The following is a 22,777-nucleotide window of genomic DNA, read 5'->3' on the forward strand; positions in this document are numbered from 1 at the left end:
CACAACAAAAGCTAGAGAATTGTGTGTCCCTTTCACTAAGACTGGTAGAAACCATTCAGGAGAAAGTTTTAGAACTGTGTCTTTAAAGGTTAGTTTTGGTTTCCCCTGCACAAAGTAAGTTGCTGTAATATTCAAGTTGGACACCTTCTGTTCCTATGGCAACAAAACTACTGATTTGTAGAAAGGGGTAATTAATCTGACAGTTTCTTTAAGACACATTCTTGAAGGTTAGAAGGGGGAAATATTGTTTGGTTTGTACAGGATTCACTAAAATGATTTTTTTAATAAACTGAAGTATAAATAATAATACCTGTTAAATAGCATTGTTAGCATGTTGAATTATGATGAATTTTCCTCAATGATTGAAATTATAATAGGCTATGTATGCTTTATAATTTTAATAAAATACCTTATCCTTAGAATGAACTTAACTTCTCCCTGCAAAGTTGCTATTGCAACGTACTTGAATTATGACACTGTTGTAATTATAAAAACTATGGCATTCCTGTGAACACATGGCTGAGTCTGTTCCATCTAGTGTCCAGTCTAACTAGGTGTATGAGTTACACTCAGAAATATCCTGGGAAATGTTGACAGCTATGGTTCTTTGGCTCATGAGAGCTTCTGTGTTGGCAGGCTCTAACTGCATAGACACACATGCACATATACAAATAGTCTACCCCAGCAGCTGGAGCCAGAGGACGAAGAGATGTAAGCATGAAAATCATTTGACTTGAAGTCATTGGCTGAAGTCCTACATGATCTGACAACCCTTTCAAGTTGGCAGTGTCATTTGGCTCATGTCAGATGATTTGATAAGCTTGCTTAAAGTCCTTGTGAGCAGATGTTCACGCAAGTCAACGCTCTTTCCACATCAGGAATTGCTGAATTGCTATTCTTCCCCTTTAATTAAGCTTGGAACAGAAGCAACATTTAGACTTCTGCATCTCGGAAGGCAAAAGAGTCACAGTGTTTGGCCAATACTCTTCATTCAACAACTATTTATAATTAAAATGATAAAGAGCTTCTTCCTATGCACATCACAGCCTTGCTCAGATTGACAAGCCCTCTGAGGGCCAGGAAGCACAGTGCTGAAACTGGTATGTTCAAGCGTTGTTTTAAAACTACTTTCCATGAAGCCCAAAACACCACCAATGTGCTTAGAGAATTGTGAATCCTAAATCCCTTCTGATTGTTTTCACTAGAAATTACAGACACTACATAAGCTTTACCATACATCAAGTTATGATATTATACATCATATTACAAACCATAGTTGGTAAACAGTTGAAATCAATGAGTTGAGACTTTAAAATAATTCTACACATCATTCTTAATTAAGGAGAAATCTAAAATTCTTACTATGGTTTTTCTTATTATGGTATTTATCTATTTTTCAAACCATAACTGTAAATCTATGTTTACATGTTTAGGAGGTTAACCTCTTAGAGATGCTAAGCTAATTTTGAGCCAAATGAAGTATTTAATAATAACTGAAATGAACTCATTTTAAAACTACTGTGTCTTCAGTAAAAATATTAAAATATTATAGAAAACATAAGACTTTAAGTCATGCAAGTCATGTCCTTCTAGCACTTTGAGGAAACTGTAGAAGCATAAAGAACACTTTAATATATACTACACTACCCTGTACTTCCCCATTTATAATGTCAGAAGAATAACATTAATAATAATAATAATATCCTTAGCTGTTCCAAACTGTCACTCAATTCCATGCACTGCCCACTGCCCACTCCTGATTTCTCAGAGTTTTCTTAGCATCTCAGAAGCTAACCTGAACATAAAGACTAAGTTTCTTATGTAAGAGTATTTAGTGTTTCTTATAGTAAAGAGCAAGAAGAAAACCCTAAGGAAAAAATCCTTCGGGAAATATTGTGGATATCCTAGATATTTGTAGGTATCCAAATATTGAGACTATCCTGTATAAAGTGGGATATGGCAGACAGTTGCTTCTGAAGATAAGGTGAATGTCATACAGTACTAATACCACGATGTAAACAGTTTGAGGAATGCGGTACATTTCCTTGGGAGAGGCACCAGCGGAGTCACCTGCTCCTCTGACCCTGACCTCCAGAGCTCTATTGTGGGTGTCACGAGCAGCTTCCACAATGCAGTCCTTCTCCTCAGGCATAGTTTTATTTTATTTTATTTTATTTTATTTTATTTTATTTTGTTTTGTTTGGTTTGGTTTGGTTTGGTTTGGTTTGGTTTGGTTTGGTTTGGTTTGGTTTGGTTTGGTTTGGTTTGGTTTGGTTTGGTTTGTTGTTGTTGTTGTTGTTGTTTTGTTTTGTTTTCTCGAGATAGGGTTTCTCTGTATAGCTCAGCCTGTCCTGGAACTTACTCTGTAGACCAGGCTGGCCTCAAATTCAGAAATCCGCCTGCCTCTGCCTCCCAAGTGTTGGGATTAAAGGCGTGAGCAACCACTGCCCGGCCAGGTATAGATTTAGAAAGAGCAGATTTGTTTGAGACTTGAGGAAAAAAATGTCTATTGGAAATAACCTCAGAAAAGTCTCAAGATCTAGTAAGAATGGGCCGTTTAGTTTTGTACCATCCACTGTGCTAGTTTGTTCAGAGTTGTTACTGAACAAATCTGTAAGGCTTTCCAATCTTGACCCATTCTAACTAGCTAGCTGAGGGGCCCATTGGTAGCAGGAAGACAGCAGCCTTGTGAAAGTCCGCCGTTCTGGATCCATAGGGCTCCAGTCTCTCTTTAGTTACAAGCTCAGCTTGGTCCCAGAAGAAGGCTTCTCGGGCACTTCCGTAATTATAGTTCTAATAATTTAAACGGTTGTCGGGATGTTCTTCTTAGAACTATGATTCTTGTGACTGGGAGATCCTGAGCGGCCTCTGACCAAGGCTTCTTTTTGAAAAATATCTGTATGTTGTTGCTAAGGCAACAAGGGCATTCAGCGCAGGACAGGAGTTAGTCTCCATGTGAAAGTATTAATGGCAGCAATGATTGGTGAAACTGGGCCAGAGGCACATTTTTCCTGATTTAGCACATGCTATTTTTTCCTTTTTGTTCTTTGGCCACCTTTTCTGGGGTGAGGAGACCTTTGATGAAGAAAATCTAACCCCAGAACAACAGTGATTGTAGTTTATGAGAGAGACCATTCAGAAATGCAAAGCCACAGACAGGTCCCATCTGGAAGCTCTCACGGAATCTTTGTGAATGCTTTCAGTATAGAATTTCTGTTTGCGTCTATTAAAGATGCAGTGCTTGAAAATACAGTTAGAACGGCTTCTTTTCTCCAAGCGATTTCATTTTTTCTTTTCTATGACTTCACGTGAGCATTACAAACAAGGAGAAATACCCTTTCAACAAACTGTTTCTCAAAGCCAAAATGGATTGTAAGAGGTCTTAGGTGTAATTTTCATATTGTCTATGAGAAACACATTGGTCTTAGGTCAAATAGTCAAGAAATTCAGCATTTTTTTTTCTGAAAGAGGGTAAATAGCGTATCATGGATAAATGCAGACTTTACCTCCAAGGTGCTGATATTTTACCTTACAGCTTCCAAGTAATTCCCAACACAATCTCAAGAACTGTGTGTTGCCGGGCAGTGGTGGTGCACACCTTTAATCCCAGCACTTGGGAGGCAGAGGCAGGCGGATTTCTGAGTTCGAGGCCAGCCTGGTCTACAGAGTGAGTTCCAGGACAGCCAGCGCTACACAGAGAAACCCTGTCTCGAAAAACCCAAAAAAAAAAAAAAAAACTGTGTGTATGTGTGCTTGTGTATGTGTGTTTGAGTGTGTGTGTATCTGTGTGTTTGTGTGTGAGTGTATGTATGTGTGTATGTGTGTGTGTGTTTGTGCATGTGTGTAAGTGTGTATGTTTGTGTGCATGAGCATGTACGTGTGTATATGTGACTATGAGTATGTGAGTATGTGTGGGCCTGCATGTGCATGCTTGTGTGTGTGCCTGCTGCTGGGGATTTGAACCAAAGCCTTTACTAAGTACATGCTCTATCTCTGAACTGCAGCCAAATTCTCTCACTTTCATTTATTTCTATCTTTTATTTTGAGAGAAAGTCTTACAAAACTGGCCTTGTAGTCTTCCTGCCATATCCACTGAAGTAGCAAGAATTATGAACCTAGCTGAAACTGGTAGCTTTTAATAGGCAGCAAACTTTGTGTTAGAGGCAGGAAGATCCAAGTTCAAGGGCAACCAGGGTTCAGGATAAGACCCTGTCAATAAGCATAATAATGATGGTGATAACAGTAATAATAACAACAACAACAACAACAACAAAGTTGTTGAGAGAGGGAGAGAAGGAGAGAGGGAGAAAGGAGAGAGGGAGAGAAAAGTGGGGGAGGGAAGAAGACAGGAACAGTAGGAAAAAATTAAGGGAGGCAGAAAGAGAAGGAGGGAGAGGGTGAAAGAAAAGAAACTCTAAGTGACTTTATGTCATGTATAATTTACCAAACTAAATTTTATAGATTTTATTAATTTAAAAATATGTTTGAAGGCATGCACCTTCAGTCCCAGAACTTGGCAAGCAGAGACAGGTGACTCTCTGTGAGTTGAAGTCAGTCCAGTTTATCTACTAAGTTCCAGATCAGCCAAGGCTATATGAGACCCTGTCTCAAAAACAGCCTCCCCATACCAAAACAAAACAAAACAAAGCAAGCAAACAAACAAACAAATAAGACATAAAGATGCTTAAAGACATTTTCTTGAGAGAAAATTTGATGAAATCACCAAATATTTTTGGGAAGATGACTTCCTTCTTGAACATGCCATGAAAACCAAGCATGGAGCTATAACCTCCTTGCAAAGACTTTCTAAAATTAAAATCTAAAGTTTATGGAAAATGGCTTATTTCTTTAAAAAAAAAAACTAGGTAGAGGGTATATTAAGTGTAAAGAAAAACGATGACATGACATAATGTTATCTTTTTATGGACCTGTCTCCACACACCATCACTGGGTAGCCTTCATCCACCAGCCAGCCCTAGCATGCTTTCTTCTTTCTCAGGTCCTTGAGAGGTTGACAGCCCCGCCCCTGCCCCTGCTACCTTCTCTGTGCCCGCCCCCACGCTCCTGCCCCCATCCCTGGCTCCGCCCCTGCCTCAGGCACACAGGTTATTCGTAGGCCTTGTTTTTCCTTTCCAAAATGACAAAGTGAGACCAGCACAATCCCTCACATCCTTTGTGGCTCATACATTCCGAATTTTTTTTTTCAGTTTCAAACCTCTGTCCTGATAACTGTAGCCTATGTTTCTGTTTTACAAATGTAAAAATTAGCATCTTGGTTGACCAGTGATTCCTAGAAATATGTATACAGTGTCAAAATGAGTATGCTTTTTTTTTTCTTTTTATAGGGATTTTACCTCCAGCTGAAGCAATTTTATGACAACTACTCAGTATTCAACAGAGCCATCCCTTTCCCCAGAGAGAATTAATCATAGGCAAGGACTGGAAAAGACATTTCCCTAGTGGAAGCTCAAGCCTGCTCCTGCTGAGAAGCCCATTCTATTTTAATTTACCAATTAAAAGTGGCCTGGGAAATCTCAGACTGTCATTATCTCATTAAAAATACATCCTCGTCACTCCCCTTCCTCCCTCTGGAGAATTAACACTAAAGCAGCTCAATTGCTCTACAACTTAAAGTCAGCATCATCCTCAAAAGATGACCTTTATCTGGGGTCAGTGGGTGCCGGCTTCTTCTGCAGTTAACAATTGTCAAAAATTCTACACAACTCCCATCATTATGCCTGTGGGCAAGTTACTAAATATTTATCACATCTGTGGGATTTACTGAAAGTTGGGAAGAATTAAAAAATAAATAAAAGTATTGTTTTCTGCAAATAAGTGGCCAGACACAGGTGCTTTAATACCCTCTGCTTCAGAGAATCTTTGGATGATATCTGGCTGTTATTATACCCCTCCTCTCTGTCATGTATGGAATAATGTCACATACATGGGCCTGAAAGTTAAGACGGCTGGTTTCTGTCTTTTTGCTATCCATAAATCCTACATATTACAGCCTAATAAACTGTACGTGGAGATGGTTAATAGGAGAAAACTGGAATGGCTGGAATCATGTTGTCTGGTACCACTTTTCAGTTCCCAGTGAGCCATAAACCCTAGACATTGAGAAAAAGACAGAAACATGTCGAAGAGCCTAGATGATGCCTCAGAGTTAATAACAGCCCTGAATAAGAAAGTAGTAAATGATAAAAGGATGCCTCTGTCTTTCTGTGTGTACTTGAACTTGAATCTGTGCACACACCTGCAGGTTACTAATATTTCCAAAGGCACTCTTCAAAGACTTAACCAATCGTTACCTAACAAAACACACAGTACCATAGTGCACTAGGGAAAGGTACTCTGTCCATCTCCAAACTTTACAAACTTTACCTTATTTCCTTGAAATCCCTTTGGACCTGGATCCCCTGGAGGTCCACCAATGCCCTGCTCCAAGATGAAAACCAAGAGTTAGTTTATGTCCCAAACTAAATGGACAACCAAGACAGGACAAGTAATTCCTTAGGGTCCCTGGGGATCCTGGTGTTAGTAACCAGACTGTGGTGCTCAGGTCTACTTTGGGATCGCATTCCAATGAGAACCTGCGTAGTCTGTGAGTCAAATTCACAGCTTCTAAAACAATACATACTACAAACAAGCATGCTTCTAATGTGATGTTTGCTTCCTAAGCCAGTGTTTTTGAACTTCTTGCTGTGTTGGATTCTACTTTTAGAAAAGATTTTCCCTATCAATCAACTATTAATATAAGTAGGTCATTGAAGCCTATCACTTGCGCTGAGTCTGCAATGGCCACTCACCACCTTGCTCTGGCAATTCCACACCAAAGTGAAGGACTTGGCTAACCAGATATAGCCTAGAATTCTTGGGTTACAACCATAACTTTTAGCTTTCGTAGGGAGGGGTGATTCATTGGCTTGATTTTGTCCTTATGTTTTGTTTTGTTTTGTTTTTTGTTTGTGGTGTCAAGGACCCAGGGAAGGGCTTTGTACTTGCTTGATAACCACAGATCTGTATCTCTAGATTCTTTTCAGTCTTGAAATTACTTCTTCATACGCATCTATTGTTACTTTAAAAGAGACACTTCACTGAAAAAATGATCCAAATTATTTTCTGGAGTCCACAGTATATTTCTAAATTATAGACTCATTCCATGTTTTCAGTTAATTAACTACTTGCACTGAAAGGACTAATACAAATATCTATTTATAGTTTTTATTGGATATTTTATTCATTTGCATTTCAGATCCCATCCCCTTTCCCCATTTCCCCTCCCTAGAAAACCCCTATCGCATTCTCCCTCTTCCTTTTTGCTTTTATACCATTTTAATTACATGCTAGTATTAAGGTCAGTTCTAGTTTGAGGAACTAGCAATACAATAGATGCAAATAGTCAAGGAACAAACAAGACAATAAACAGAAATAGTCAAAGAATAAGCAAGGCAATAAACAAAATTCCATGAACACTCCCGTGATTACTGTTTCTAAGGGCATATCAGGATGACCAAAATATCTGAGCCTACTTCCCTGTCCTAGCCCAAAGTCATTTTCATGTCTGCAGCCTACTTCTTTGTTCTAGCCTAAAGTACAGATCCTTGTCTGAAATTACTTCTTTGTTCTAGCCTAATATTTAGATTACTGCCTGAAATTACTCCTTTGTTCTAGCCTAATGTCAGATTCCTGCCTGAAGCCCACTGCCTTATCCTTGGCCAATGTCATATTTTTGCCAAGCAGCCCATTTTTGTGTCCTTGGCCCATGTCAGATTCTTGCCAAGCAGCCCTAAAAGCTCTCTGCCTCTCCCCCTTTTTTATTTCATAAACAAGACTGAGCTTGTCTTAGGTCATTCTGACAAGAATGCCTTCCTTACCTGTTATGGAATACGCATTGTCAAAAGCAACAAATATTTAAGTAAATAAATATAGACAAAAATGTACAACTCTTTCAACTACATTATAGGAACTATCTACTTCCTTATCATACCTGCCTAACTCTCTCCATACAAAATAGTTTCCATTTCCTTAGCTATTGACTAGATTAGATAAGGTTATTACTGGTACCTGTCTTTAAAGAACGTGGGATAATAAAAACATTAGTAAAGTGGTTTCCAAACATGGCTGTGCACCTGAATCATCTGAGAGCCTTTTAAAAATAATTGATTCATGGCTCTATTTTCTACACACTTTGATTTAATTGAAGATGTGTGAATGGATCAAGGAGTAGTGGTTGTTGCTGAACTCTTCCAAGGTAATTCCAATTCAAACATAGACTTGTTTTTTGCCTCCTTACCTGAATTCCTCTTGGTCCCTTTGGTCCATATGGCCCTGCGGGTCCCTGTGGAATAAAATTAAAATAAGTCTCTCTAAATATTCATCTTTATAACACATAGATTTTAGAGTCCCTCTTCAAACATCAAAGAGAACAAATTGAAATGATTCTAACAGTCCTAATTAACAAAACACCTCAGAGTCAAACTTTGCTTTAATAAATAAACTAAAAGAAAATTTATTTTATATGTCAGTATTTACCCCAAATGTTGGTATGTGGTTCATTTTCTTTTTTCTTTTTCTTTTTTCTTTTTTTTTCTTTTGAGATATTCTCTCTACATAGTTCTGGACACCCTAGAATTCTCTCTGTAGGGCAGGCTGCTCTCAAACTCAAAGATCCACCTGCCTCTGCCTCCTAAGTGATGGGATTAAAGTCATACTACCACCTGGAGATATTTGGTTCAAAGGAAAGAAATTGCTTCATAAAGCTCCTTAGAATGTTCTAGTGGGTATATAAATTCTTGTAGTTAGTAGAATATCATTTCCTTCCTGTAAATCAAAGTCATTAAATCAGTGATGAGTTTGCCTGACAGCTAGATTGTTCTCCATACTTTGGAATTTGGCAAAACACTGTTTTTAGTCATTAATCTTCCAAATTTCAATAGATTCCATATCTCAAAATACACTTACAGTGTGTTTTCTGTGAATATAATGTAGTCTAGATTACCTTTTCCCAGCTTTCTAACTTTTTTCAAGTTATTTGTCAAGAACCAAAATCTACCATGATTCATTACTCATTTCTTAATTTGACCTTAAAATGATGTGTGTTGCTTTAAATAACCTTAGAATTAATATTGATGTGTGAGTTTACATCTTTGTCCTATTCTGATTCATCTCTAAGGATCTAGAAGATGGCTACTGAAGTGGAGACCATAAAGGAGAGTCTGTCTCTTCTTTGTCTATCATATATCTATGGGAAGTAAGAAACTTGATAAAGTTGTTGGCCATGATTATTACCTGACTATATATATATAGTGTCTTAATTTCACTACTTTGACTGCAAGTATATTTGAATATTTTCATCATTTTTTATCCATTTGTGTTCATTTTCTTTTTGTTTTTTCTTTTATTTATTTATTTACGTTTTTGTGTTCATTTTCATCTTAATGTTCTTTATACATTTTTCTTATAAATCTGTGTGAACTCTTCATATCAAGGGAGCCATATTTTATGAACCCTATGTGAACACATATGTTTATATTTTATATCTTAACATTGAGATATACTTGAAATGAGTCATATCTTATAATTGGCTATATTTTCTTTTTGGCACAGAAAATGACGCAGCATTTAATCTTTTAACTGTCTCATGGATTCATTCTTCTGTGCTTCCGTGTCCTTCTCTAATTAGAATGTTGTCATTGTCTCACTTTGATTTACTCTGAAAACAATCACCAAGCCTGCATTCTGCAGATCCATCTGTCTACAGCTTTACAATAGTTTATCAGCTTCCAGTAAAAATCAAGCTATTTAAAGTATGTGGTTCAACAGACCAGTATCATTATTTTATCCTCTTCCTCAACCTTCTGCCATTTTCTCTTGTCACATCCATCCATGCATATAACACAGATGTTTTATATTTAATTATCTTGGTTACCTTCATAGTTAATAATCCTTAACTTGAATGGCAATTATTTTTATTCTATGCCTTTTGTGATTATTTATCATTATACTTTTAGATAAACTGTCTATGTAGTTTGGGTCTATTAGGAAGTCTTTAACATGCTAAGGTCAATGTCTCTAGTTTAAGTTCCTTACCCATATTTATTTTGAACTTAGGTAAACAGTTAATACCACTGACTATGTCTTGCTGTGTCCTCTAAATTTCAAACCTTTATGTCACGCTTCCTATAATTTCAGCAACTTCAGAGTTTTTCACTGTTCTGGTTGAAGTTGTATCAGAAGGTCACTCCAGTGCATCCAACTGCATCTCTCATTGACTGCTGGTTATTCTTTCAACCATAAAGTTCAGTAGGACTAACCTCAAAGGTCAGAATGTCACAACATGGCCTTAATGGTCTATGAAAAGAGTCCTTGGGGTGGTGGATCATTATGTAAGTTATGTATTCTTTGGTTTTTCTACTTCATGGTTTACAGATGTGAAAACTGAACTCCAGATCTAGGAGAGACCCACATAATTCATCCCAGAAACTTTCTCTTGAAGAAACTCAGGCCAAAAGGGATCACAGATGTTAACATTTTAAAAACATGACCCTTACTTTGTCACCTTTCATTCCTGGTTTCCCACATTCTCCTCGTTCACCCTGTAGATAAGTAATAAATAAATATATCAATATATCAATGCATAAATGAAATATTGAGTCTTCAATATTCCAAGTTTTAGGAGGAAAAGTCCTAGTATAATTGCATAAGACAAGACTGATCAATTTCACATCATTTCATCTTCAATATTGAACAGACATTGAACTTTGAAATTTTTTGCCCATAAGTTACCCTAACTTTATTCTACAGTTATTTAAATCAATGGTACTACCTGGTGAGTGTTTATTTGAGATTTGATGAGGTTTGAGAAAGAAAATATGAAGAGAAACAACTGAACATCTACCATATGTAGTGTACCACGTATAGTCATCTGACTCCACATGATTCATCAATAAAAGCAACTTTACATAATCAGATAATGTAAAGTATTTGAGGCATTGTCCCTCATTTGTATAGCTAGCATAAAATTTTACATATAATCACATAGCAAGTTCAAAATAGAATAAGGGTCTAAACCCAGCTCTCCTTTAACTCAGTCTCTGTATTTTTTATAATGCCATACTCCAGTCTCAATACTGATCTTGGTCAGTTAGTAGCATTAGAATAGAAAACTGATAGAAAGGTCCTGAGACCAGACTGTATTATATCTGGAGAAGGCAGCCATGATGAGTTAGCAATATTCTCTAGAGAAAAATGGAGTCCACTGTTAAGCACGATGCATAGACTTCACTATTACACACAGTGTATTATCCTGCCTAGTATATTATCATAAAACTAACATTAAAATTATGCTTTAGAATTTATAACGATATTTTTCTGGTACTATCTGACATTTACTGCTTTTGATAAAGGTTAGTTTAATTTTGTAGACTGAGTATCATGGTAAATAAGCTCTCAAGGTCACTGTAACTATTTCACAATGCACACAAATTTAAAGCATCATATTGTACAAAAACCATAATTTCCACAAGTAAAATGATATGATCAATATTTGTTTATGAGTTTTAAAATCGTGCAAGTAGAAAGGGAACCTCTGTAGATTAACCCGTTCTCTCAGATGTTTCAAACTTCTGATAGTTAGAACTGAAAAGTACCAGCCAATTAGACAGAAAGGACTCAAGTTTCCTCAAAGCGTTTGCATCTGTTGTTATTAAAACTCTTTAGCACCTGAAAATGACTCTGTACTTGTCTTTTTTCTGAGCCTCAAAACAATTCTTATTGATAAAGTAAGAAAACTTGATTGAGGTCAGTGGGTGTGCCCACGCCCTTTCGGGCGGTCCGGGGCGACCGAAGCCCGTGATCTGGTGTGGCGAGGGCGGTGGGCCCCGCCATGCCCCGGTATTATGAAGACAAGCCGGAGGGCGGTGCGTGCTCGGGCGTGAAGGAGGACCTGGGTGCATGTCTGCTGCAGTCGGCCTGTGTGCTCCAGGAAGGAAAATCCCCACGGCAGTGTTTGAAGGAAGGCTACTGCAGAGCTTTGCAGTATTCGTTTTTTGAGTGTAAAAGATCAATGTTGGATGCCAGATCAAGATTCAGAGGAAGAAAAGGATATTGATAACATTATGTTGGAGGCAAGATGAAAACCACCCAGGAGTTTCTCTGGTCCTTAACACAAAAGAACCAGAATGGGAAGCACAGTAGCTGCCGCATCTGTTCGACCTCCGGGCCAGGTGGTCCTCCTAAGAACACCAGAGAAATCAGATCAGTGCCGTTTCTGAATGCTTCTGCTGGGTGAAGTCATTTATAGAAGATCCATGGGACTGAACAACTATGGGCTAAGAACTTACTGTGTTTTGGGAATTGCCTAATGGAGAGATTCTGTTCAAGGATGACTCTTCAGTCAGATTCTACAGAATGCATACAGGAGACCACATAAGGTCCGCATAGATAGTAACACAGAACCTGCTGCCAGCCTCCTACAACTTGTTTCTGGTTCTTGGTTTCAATTTTAGGCCAGCCCTCTCCTCATAAAGGGGTGATATCAGCCACAGTCTACATCCTCAAGATCTGGGCTCCAAAAAGGAGAGTATGAGCTGGCCCACAAATCACACCTACTGAAGCACTATGGTCTTTTCTGGGTCCTATGCTCCTGCTCCATCCTTGGTGATCTTGGCTAGATCCTGGTCTCAGCATTCACAGTCACATAAGATGAGCTATGGGCCTCATCCCTAAACAATGGAATCTGTAGCAAATGGAAAGAACCGATGTTCACTCTAGATCGCAAATGTCAGTGACAGAAAGTGGCTGGGAAAGTGTAGAATCCTGATCATTTTATTTTGACCTCTTGATACAGTAGAGAGCCATCAGGACACTCAATCTTCAGTGTGATCTTGCCATTGAACAGGGAGTCATTAGAACTTCTGTATTGTTCCATAGTTCACTGGGACTAAAGCAGTCCAGGATTGGGAAAGTTCACTTCCTGTTTTAAAGTTCTCGAAGCTGTGAGGATTCCCTAGGGTGTCACCGAGGTCTGCTCCATGTGCTGCCCCCACTGGGGGTGGGAGGTACTGCACCCTTCAGTACTGCCGCCTATGTCCCAAGCTTGGTGTCTGTGTGCAGTGTGGAGGACTGCACTTTCTATGCTAGGAAGCTCAACCACTGAGCCACATCTCCCACTAGTGCTTCAGTTTCAACTGAGAGTAAAATGTGTTTATATGAAATGCCTCCATTTGACTAGATTTAGCTTTATTTGGAAAAAGTCACGTCTCATAATTGAACCTTGAATTATACAGTCCCGTGGAATTTAGAGTGTTCGTGGAGCATCCAGCAGTCAGCACTGTCTACTTCCAGAACAGCCTCATCCTCTCCAGAACCTACCCGTGTTAGCACTCTGCCCTCCTTCCCTCTACTCTAGGTCTGTTAGATGCGTGGAATTATATAGTCCGGTCTTTTCTGAGTTCTGTTACCAAGTTTAAGGGTTTATTCTCATGTAGCATCAGTCTGTGATGTAGTTCTGCTGAGTAGCAGTCTATAGTAGACAGACGCCATGTGTTTCTCCATCGAGCAGACGAGCTCTGAGCTGTTTCTACTTTGGGGCTTTTGACTAATGCTATGCACATCTGTGAAAGAGTTCAAAATGTTTCATTTAATACATGCCTTAGAGTAGAACTCCAGGGTCGTATTATGACAGCCTTGATTATATTTTCTACAGTGGTTTTATCACCATTCATGTTGTCATGAGATCTAGGCTCCAGCACCCCAACCTGTTCATATTGCTGACAGACATTCTGCTTGGGATGAAGAGGCATCTAACTGGAATCTTGGTTTGCATTTCTCTAATGTCTAATAACCTGAGGATTTTTCATGTCTTTACTGGCTTGCTATGCTGCCGTTGCAGAATGCTTATTTAGCTTACAGTCTGGCTTTCAGCTGGGCTAGCTTTTTAGTTTCCTGTAAGAATTTTTTTTACAGTGACTCATCTGTTAAAGATTAATTGGGATTTTTTTCAGCTTGTGGTTTGTCCTTCTCAATCTTTTCAGTTACTCTCTGAAGCACAGTTTTTATTTTTATACATTGCCTTTATGTGTCTTAGCCCAGGCTGGCCAGAAATCCCCAAAGCCTTGAACATGGAGCAAGCATTTTCACCATTGCACTTCCCAGAAGGCACACACTGCTGCTCTTGACTAGAGCAGTTTTCATATTGGAAAACGACAATGTGGTTTTCCTTTCAGTGTACCCTAAGAAACCATTCCTAACCCAAACTTACAGAAGCTTTTATCTTCACTGAAGAATTTTAAAATTTTCCCTCTTACCTGTAGGCCTGTGCTCTCAAAATAATTTTACACAGCTTTATTCATGACCATCTTTAAAATTAGTTATTAAATAAAAATAATAGACCTTAGCATGGTTAAGCATATAGCTCCATATATATCATGTGGAGCACATTCACAGTGCAGTGCAGTGCAGTATGCCTGCACCACTGCATCCACCTCAGAAAATGCACAGGGTGCCCATCTAATAACTCCCAGCCACTGCCAGGTCGCCCCTCCCTGCCCTGTCCTTAGCATACTCTCTCCTCATGGTAATCACCATTCTCTTTCCGGTTTCTGAATTTGAGTACCTTAAGTGCCTGGTACTCGTGGACTCTGTGTGTGTAAGTGTGTGTGTGTGTGAGTGTATGTGTGCGAGTGTAAGTGTGTGAAATACCATAAGGTTCATATCAGGTATCAGAGTCTCCTTCCTTTGTAAGGACAAATAGTATTTTAGTGTATGTTGTATGTATGTTGTATGTATCTTGTTACCTACTCATCCAGCCGTGGGTACCTCAGTTGTTCCCACCCTGGAGCTCCTGACTATGCTGTGAACATGTATATACAAATATCCCTAGGACCCCCCCGCTTTCAGTCTTAGTGTACACGCAGCAGATTGTATGTCATAGGGTAATTGTTTTTACTAGTAGGCACTGCCATAATTTCCATAGCAGCCACACTATTTTATGTTCTGCCAGCAGTGCAGAGATTAGAACTGCCTTTGTCCTGTGAATCTTACTGCTTTTTAGTGGCCATTCTAGTAGGCATTAAGATCTACCAGTGCTTCTGCTTCCTAGTTCCCTGACTACTGATGTCATGTGGTCTATATGCTTGGTGGCCTTCTTTATATATCGGTTGAAGAAATCTTTTTAGGTCCTTTGCCCATTAATAGTTGGGTTGTTTACTCTGGTTGAATTTTTGGTAGTCATAGCCACAAAAGCATTGACCCACCAAACCCAAGGTAGCTGACTATAGCTTGCCCTGGGAATTTTAGCTTTTTGCTCTTAGCTTTGCCCTTTGATGCATTTTGAGTTCATCTTTGTGTGTGATGTAAGGTCTGACTTTCTACTCCTCACATGTGGATGGATATCTAGCTTTGCACGCTGCCCTTTGGTGGGAAAACATCCCACCATGCATGGTGGGGCTGTCTCTGAGCCCAGTCTGTCCTGTGGCTTCTGTCTGCCTTCATGCCAATGCCACTGCTTTGATTACTAGAGAATTATAATAAAAATCTGAAATCAGAAAGTGTTTGTTCTAAAATAAAAATTTGAAATCACAAAAAAAAAAAAAAAAAAAAAAAAAAAAAAAAAAAAAAGAAAACTTGATTGAAGAGGTTCACAGTTTACTTGCATGCTAGCTGCAGTCTTACTAGCCCAGAACCCTTCCTTTAAGCTCTGCTTCTGCTACACTTTATTATCTGTTACTCACTGTGCCACTGGACAGCAATGTAAGGAAATTGCACTAGAATGAAATGCAGGGCATTTCTCCTCTTTAGAGGAAGTCAAACTATGGAAATAGCTAAAAGCACCGTGATTTAGTGATATAGTTTGATGCACTGTACTAAATACAGCAGAAGCCTTGAACTTACTGATACAATGAATCCTTATTCTTATGTAAGCTTTATGTCATTGTATAATGACAACCAAACTGGCCAGACTGTGTACCACACTTTAAGTAGCAATGCTTAAAGAAATGGTCTTGCAGTCATGAGTATGGGTACAAAGCTTGTGTCGGAGCCTTTCTGGGATTCAGTATCTTCATGACATATATGTAAAACAGTGTATTTACATATATATCCCATAAGGCTCCGAGACATATGCCACAGCTAAAACCCTGAGTCTGTTAGACTTCCAAGTCCATGTCATTAATCACCCCATAGATCAGCAAGGCACTCTGTCATGGGCCATAAGTTACTTTCCATTCACCTGACCATCTACATAGGACAAGGCCTGAGATCCTATCACTGGGAGTTGAAGAGAGGAAGGTGCATCTCTCACAACCAGCTATGTTCTGCTCAAAACTGATTTATTCTTGCCAGAACTTGGAAGTCAAACTGACCCAGGAAAAACTGAGTTCTCGCTGAGAACAAAGTCAAAAATTTATTTGAAAACGTAAGTGGAAAAAATCACTCTTGAAGTCCCAATTAGGGCACAATTAATTTCCTAATGTTGGATGGGAACGAAATGAGTCAACTATCAAAATATCAAACAGAAAAGTACCATAAATACACTCAAAAGTCTTTTGGCCAGAATTCACATTCCATTGGTCCCCAGACAGATTTGTTAGCAATAGGGTTCTGAGAAACAGCATTTGTTTTGTGGGTGGATTCCTATCAATGAAAATATTGTCTCCATTTTTTCCCTCAGCAAAGGCTTCCCTGCCCCCACTTTTTGCTGGGCTCATGAACGCCGATAGAATGGCCACAATCACATAAGTAAATGCTTCAGACAACTTTGAACAGATCTGCCCTATCCAAGCCCTAAGTTTCTAACACTGATTAAATCTTGTTCTCAATGTCCACAGACCTGCACTACTTTGCTTTGACAGCTTGTAGTTTTCAAGTGTAAACTCTTGCAGTGAGTCTAGAGTCTATAATTCCACAGAAAGGTAAATTTATCTTTATACACACACACATTTAAATCAAGATGAGGAAGCTCATCCGTACATTTTCCTCATCAATTTTTTAAATATCACAAATGTCAGCTTTATTAATATCTCACTTGCCTCTTCACAATAATATCTTATATTTTTGTACCAACAAAGTTGCCAATACATTGTCACCCCCATTATTCGAATTATCCAGTAAGTATGTAAATCACCCTTGCTTGTATTAATTCAGTTCCATGTAGAAGAAGAAATAGTCACCGTGGTCTCTTGAGTTGCTCCTGTTCTTCTAGATGCTGAGTTAGGACACATAAGATGTTCCCTTTCTCTTTTAGGTATAACAGTACTGGGGCTGAACTTACAGGCCTATGTGTAGGCTTTCCCCTACAATTTGTGGGGCCCAGATCCAAAAAATACAAGTAGACACTCACATACCATGTTTCTAGATAGTTGAACATTATAAATCAAACTATCAAACTCTTCCAGTGAAAATATTCCACAGAATATTTTCTGTCTCCCTACTTGAAAAATGTACTTATAGGGACTGGAGAGAGGGCTCAGTGGTTAAGAGCACTGACCGCTCTTCCAGAGGTCCTGAGTTCAATTCCCAACCACCATATGGTGGCTCAAAGCCATCTGTAATAGGATCTGATGCCCTCTTCTGATGTATCTGAAGACAGCCACAGTGTACTCATATAAATAAAAATAAATAAGTCTTAAGAAAGAAAGAAAGAGAGAGAGAGAGAGAGAGAGAGAGAAAAGAAAGAAAGAAAGAAAGAAAGAAAGAAAGAAAGAAAGAAAGAAAGAAAAATGTACTTGTAAAAAGGGGCTGGGGATGCAGCCCAGTTGACAGGGTGCTTGCCAGTATGCTTGGAGTTATAGGTCTCATCTCCAGCACCAGATGAACCAAAAGTGTCAGAGCATACTTATAACCTCAGCACAGGAAGTAAAGGCAGGAGGAACAGAAGTTCAAAGTCACTCTCACTACATAGCAAGTTGGAGGCCGGTCTGGGATAGGTAAGAGTCTGACTCAAAAAAAAAAAAAATCAAGCTAAGAACAACAAATTGCTTAAATATTGATGTAGCCCGGGCCCCAAACCCGAAGCTCTTAACTTACTATTCCTGTTCTTCCACAAAAAGAGAAGCTATAAGTCTTAAAGTTCAAGTAGTAAAACAGAGCTTCCTGCATGATTCCTACTCTTGCTACAGGCACCTGCATTCCATTTGTGAGAGGGAGCCACACCTTAGCTCCCTCTCAGAACCAGGAAGTAGCTGATATGGAAAAGAGGTTTATGGAAGACCAAAAGACTGAGCAGGCTTCAGTCATTTTGCAGGAACTCCTAGACTTTTGTCTAGCAAACAGAAACATGGCACAAGATTCACATACTGCAAACTACTGACTTCTTTGGAGATGGGGACAAGAATACCTTGAATAGAACCCACTAAAAGTTGCAACCCCACTGTCCAGGTCTATGGCCTATGCTCTATAGACTAGAATGGATGATAGGAATATTTTCTGATTTCAACCAGAAAATCTGTTACTAGAGAACTCTGGAATAGATGTATCAGTGGACCACTGGGTACTCATAGAGATTCCTGCACACAGTGAAACGTTTGAATTTTTTTGAAGCATTTTAATTTCCTACTTTGTAATGTTCAAATAATCATGAAGTCATCTACCAATTTATACCTTTTGTTTACATATTAAACCCTCTTTCTCTGCAAGCTTTTAGCTCCTTGTGATCAATAAATCTTTATTGCTTATCCAGAATCAACCTTCCTTTCCTCTGGGAGGTAGCCAAGATCTGAGTTATCAGAGACCATAAGCAACAATACAGCTACTTACTCAAGGTGTTAGTATTGGAGAAATTTTTTTATCTGAAAATGTGCTGCTTTTTTTTTTTTTGGTCAAGTTGGGGTTCTTTACTGAAATTTTTCATGTTTGCAGAGTTGGAGGGACACTGAAAACCCAAGAGGCACGTCTGCTTCTACAACACATAGCCATATATTACATTTCATTATTAGTCTATGCTAATGGACTTAAGGGTATACTTGGAAATGAGGAAGGACAATAATAGTACTTATGTTTTTCTTTCTAAAATTCTGGTTTATTTGTTGTGAACCACTTACCTTGTCACCCTTGTACCCAGGGATTCCCTAGTTTAAGAGGAGAAATCAAAAAGTAAAGTAAGATATATAGAACAGCATTAGATAAGATAAGATATTACAGAGTAGCATTAGAGGAAGTACTAGGTATTTTTCACATACAAAGTACAACAAATCACATCTTCAAGTCTTGGAAATAGGACCACATAAGTGCCAGGTATTTTACATCTCCTGAGCTTGGGAACCAACGGCGACGAAGGAGAAGAATCAAGCTCTGTTTCCCTATTACAGTTTATTTTCAGTTCCAGATTCTTGTCCCTCAAATCCAATTTCTTACCCTTTGGATCAAAACTGAAGGAGAGAAAGACACTGAAAGTCGTAGTGAACACGATGACCATAACAGTGCTCTCAAACTGTTTCATTGACTTTTAAACTATAAGTTATTGCAGCTGAATGTTTCCCTGGGTGTGTTTGAGAAACTGGCTTTGAAATTAGCTAATGTCCTTTAGAAAATTCACAAATGTCGGTATCCATCAGGGTCCTCCCTTCAAATTCAGTCTAGAATATATAATGTCAAGGAAATGAATGGTTCTTCTATCAACCCTAATGAGTCAGTGACCTTTGAGTTATTGGCTTTTATCTCATGCTAAGTGAGAAGCCAGCACCTCCACTGTCTTCTGAGTCACTCATGGGAATCCTAAGAAGCCCTTTCCACTGTGCCATTCTCATAAGCCCTCTAAGAGGCACTATTCTGGGTATTAAATGAGCTGGGAAATTGCCAACTCCAAGAAACAGTAAGTCTTTTCCATCATTATCCTACGACTATATTTTTCAAGGATAAAATAGAATCATAAGACTTATTTAATACAAGCTGGAGAAACCAGTGGCATAAACAAGCTAATACGTCATGTGACCATGAATCCTACAGAAATTTTATTTCATCTTGTGTATAACTTTTCCAAATAGAAACTTCAGAGAGAAAATAATACTTCTTTCTAAATTAATAGGCGCTGAAGAATAGAAAATGAAAGTTGAGTTGGTCAAAGATAGAGTGACAGCGTGATTTAACAAAATGTAGAAATACTTGTTCACGCCAGGCGCACACCTTTAATCCCAGCACTTGGGAGGCAGAGACAGGCGGATTTCTGAGTTCAAGGCCAGCCTGGTCTACAGAGTGAGTTCCAGGACAGCCAGGGCTACACAAAACCCTGAGGTTTTTTTGAGGCTACAGGTCTCAAAAAAACAAAAAAGAAAAAAAACTTGTTTGTTCACATGAATTGATCAATTACTAAGATTATGTTTAAAATTAAAGACAGTTAATTTGATATTTTCTGCAAAAATTGTCTTCATTTATCAGCAATAGTAATAGTGTAGACTTCCAATCCCAGAACACACAAACATTTGAAATTTTTGCGGTTACTTCATTCTGAAAGACAGAGAATTAGATTTTGGAAGGAGCCTATAGAAGTCTGCAGAAACAAGGGAATGCTACTTTCTTCGTGGTATATTCTTGTTTTCTTCTGAAAATCCTGGTCACTTTATCTGTTGGTCATCTCTTCAGGACTTTGTTTGCTTCTTTGTTTCTTTTTCCCTTTCAGGACCTTTTAACCACTGGCTTTAAAATATTGCAATTTAAAATATCCAAAATTGCAACATCGATCTCTGTCAAGTTTGTCTGACTTTCTTATTTTGGCTAATAAAACTTTTCTGATTTCTGGCACTATCATATCATATATCTCATCAAGTTACAGGGTCAAAATTTTATAATTATCTTAATTTTCTCTCTCCTGCTTGTCCCTACTCCAAGTTCCTTTCAGAGTTAATCTTCCTCTCACAGCTTTTGAGGTATTCACCTCAGCTCATGTTTCAAGAGCTTTCTTTCCATTACCTAGAAAAAAATACCAGCATTGGTAACCTAGAAGACAACTAAGAAATACTTCCTGAACAAATAGCACAACTTCTGAACCGACCCCTATTCAAAGGATGAAGCTTTCCATCAGATGCTTCCATGGGGTTAATTAAAAACCCCAAGAGACCAGCTTCGTGAAACTCCAATTCTGAGACTGACTGTTCACTCAAACCGAGGGACTAAGCAAAAAGACAGCACAACACAACATTGTTTTTCACCATAGGTGTTGCTATTTGCTATCCTCACTGCAATGCCCAAGCGAATATAAAATTAACAATGTATTAATGTACCATAATTGGTTTCCAAGCCATCTCAAGAAGCCAAACAGATTCTTGTGCCTCAAATACAATGTATTACCCTTTGGATCAAAACTGAAGGAGAGAGTATACACTGAAAGTCATCGTGATCACAATGGCTATAATGGTACTCTCGAGCTGTTACATTTTTGTCAATAGAACCAAATTGACAAAGACATAGTTTAGACCATGTAATTCTTACACTTTTAAAATTCTAGCTTTTTACTTCCATTAAAAAAAGATTCCCATAAGATATAAAGCAAAGTGCCTTTGTCATTTGAGCCTTTCAGATATGTTCAGCTGGGCATTAGGGAATGTCATATGTCCCATTGTCACTCTGCTGATTAGAGTATTTCCTCTCCAGAGTTCTGCCTCTGAGATCATGTCTGTCTGATTGCCTGCCTGCACCCTCAAGAGCATAGGTAAGTAGGAATCCATTTTGCAAGTGCACTACATGGTCAAGTCAGTCATTCAGAGATCCCCAGGACCTTTTGTCAGGAAAGCATTCCAATTCTGTACATACCACAGGACCTCTTTCTCCAGTTTCTCCTTTCTGAGCATCACCCTGCAACAAACAACAAACTCAGTCAAAATTCTTCAGCCCAGCAAGTGATTGATTGCTCAATAAAATGTGCAGTTCCTAGATAATGGGTTAACCCAATTAGAGAAGAATCTTAAGCTTTGACCATTGACATTTTCACCATGCAATTTAAGGAAAAGAGCAGCTCAGATAAAGTTTGGCCTTTAAGAGTGAACCCAGATGCTCAGCGTGCATAACCTACATAGATTTTTCACGGCTTCAGCGGCATTCCAGTTTACAACATGATGTTTTTCTCAAACATAGCATTGTGTTTCTCTGGAATAGGATACTCCGGCTTTTCTCCAAGAGGCTTTGAATATTTTCTAAAACATTCCTCAAGAGAGATTGCCTGATTTCAGCAAGACGAAGGAAAATAAAGTATGGCGCACAAAATTGCAAACCAAACTAATGAAATATGAACACTGAATTATAGCCAAGTTTCTAACAACAAAAGAAGGTGTGTTGGCATCAGTTGGGACCTACATAGGATAAGTGAAAATAAGAGGGTTTGTAGCATGCCCCAAGAATGCTACACATTCCCTCTCCCTCTCCTCAGCAAGCAGGCTAGTGCCAAGAATACACTTTCATTCATATAATGGGATACACACACACACACACACACACATATGTGTGTGTGTGTGTGTGTGTGTGTGTGTGTGTGTATAATTATAATCTTCTTAAGAATATTCTTAGAAGTGGGATTAAGTTAAAGTTTGAATATTTTAACGTCTCTTACGGACTGCTTAATTTCTTCCCAAAATGTGAAAGCCAAGTTGTCTTTGCAGCAAAGAGCAAAGGCCTCACCACACCATTACCGCAAGTTATTATTACTTAAAGTTGCAGCCTTAATACCTAAAACAAAGAAAGGGAAGGGAAGGGAAGGGAAGGGAGGGGAGGGGAGGGGAGGGGAGGGGAGGGGAGGGGAGGGAAAGGGGAGGAAGGGGAGGAAGGGGAGGAAGGGGAGGAAGGGGAGGAA

At 38.7% G+C, this 22,777-nt stretch overlaps 3 protein-coding genes across 3 annotated transcripts in view; 2 read left to right on the forward strand and 1 right to left on the reverse strand.

The window, feature by feature from the left end:
* Positions 1-22,777, forward strand: part of Umad1 (UBAP1-MVB12-associated (UMA) domain containing 1) — a 531,474-nt gene that overhangs the window by 261,656 nt on the left and 247,041 nt on the right. The gene's annotated exons all lie outside the window — the stretch shown is intronic.
* Positions 1-22,777, reverse strand: part of Col28a1 (collagen type XXVIII alpha 1 chain) — a 151,290-nt gene that overhangs the window by 119,354 nt on the left and 9,159 nt on the right. Inside the window, exons 5-9 of the mRNA XM_028755925.1 lie at positions 21,745-21,786; positions 19,041-19,067; positions 10,554-10,598; positions 8,297-8,341; positions 6,385-6,438 (exon numbers count right to left, since the gene is read on the reverse strand). Of these exons, the coding sequence (XP_028611758.1) occupies positions 6,385-6,438; positions 8,297-8,341; positions 10,554-10,598; positions 19,041-19,067; positions 21,745-21,786 (213 nt within the window). The remainder of the gene's footprint in view (positions 1-6,384; positions 6,439-8,296; positions 8,342-10,553; positions 10,599-19,040; positions 19,068-21,744; positions 21,787-22,777) is intronic.
* Positions 11,818-12,898, forward strand: LOC114611320 (cytochrome c oxidase assembly factor 5). The gene has a single exon (XM_028755975.1). It carries the CDS (start codon positions 11,888-11,890, stop codon positions 12,110-12,112), a length of 225 nt encoding a protein of 74 aa, XP_028611808.1. The 5' UTR covers positions 11,818-11,887; the 3' UTR covers positions 12,113-12,898.

This window comes from Grammomys surdaster, unplaced genomic scaffold (assembly GCF_004785775.1).
Source record: "Grammomys surdaster isolate TR1022 unplaced genomic scaffold, NIH_TR_1.0 126091, whole genome shotgun sequence".
In the NCBI taxonomy this organism is placed as follows: Eukaryota; Metazoa; Chordata; class Mammalia; order Rodentia; family Muridae; genus Grammomys; species Grammomys surdaster.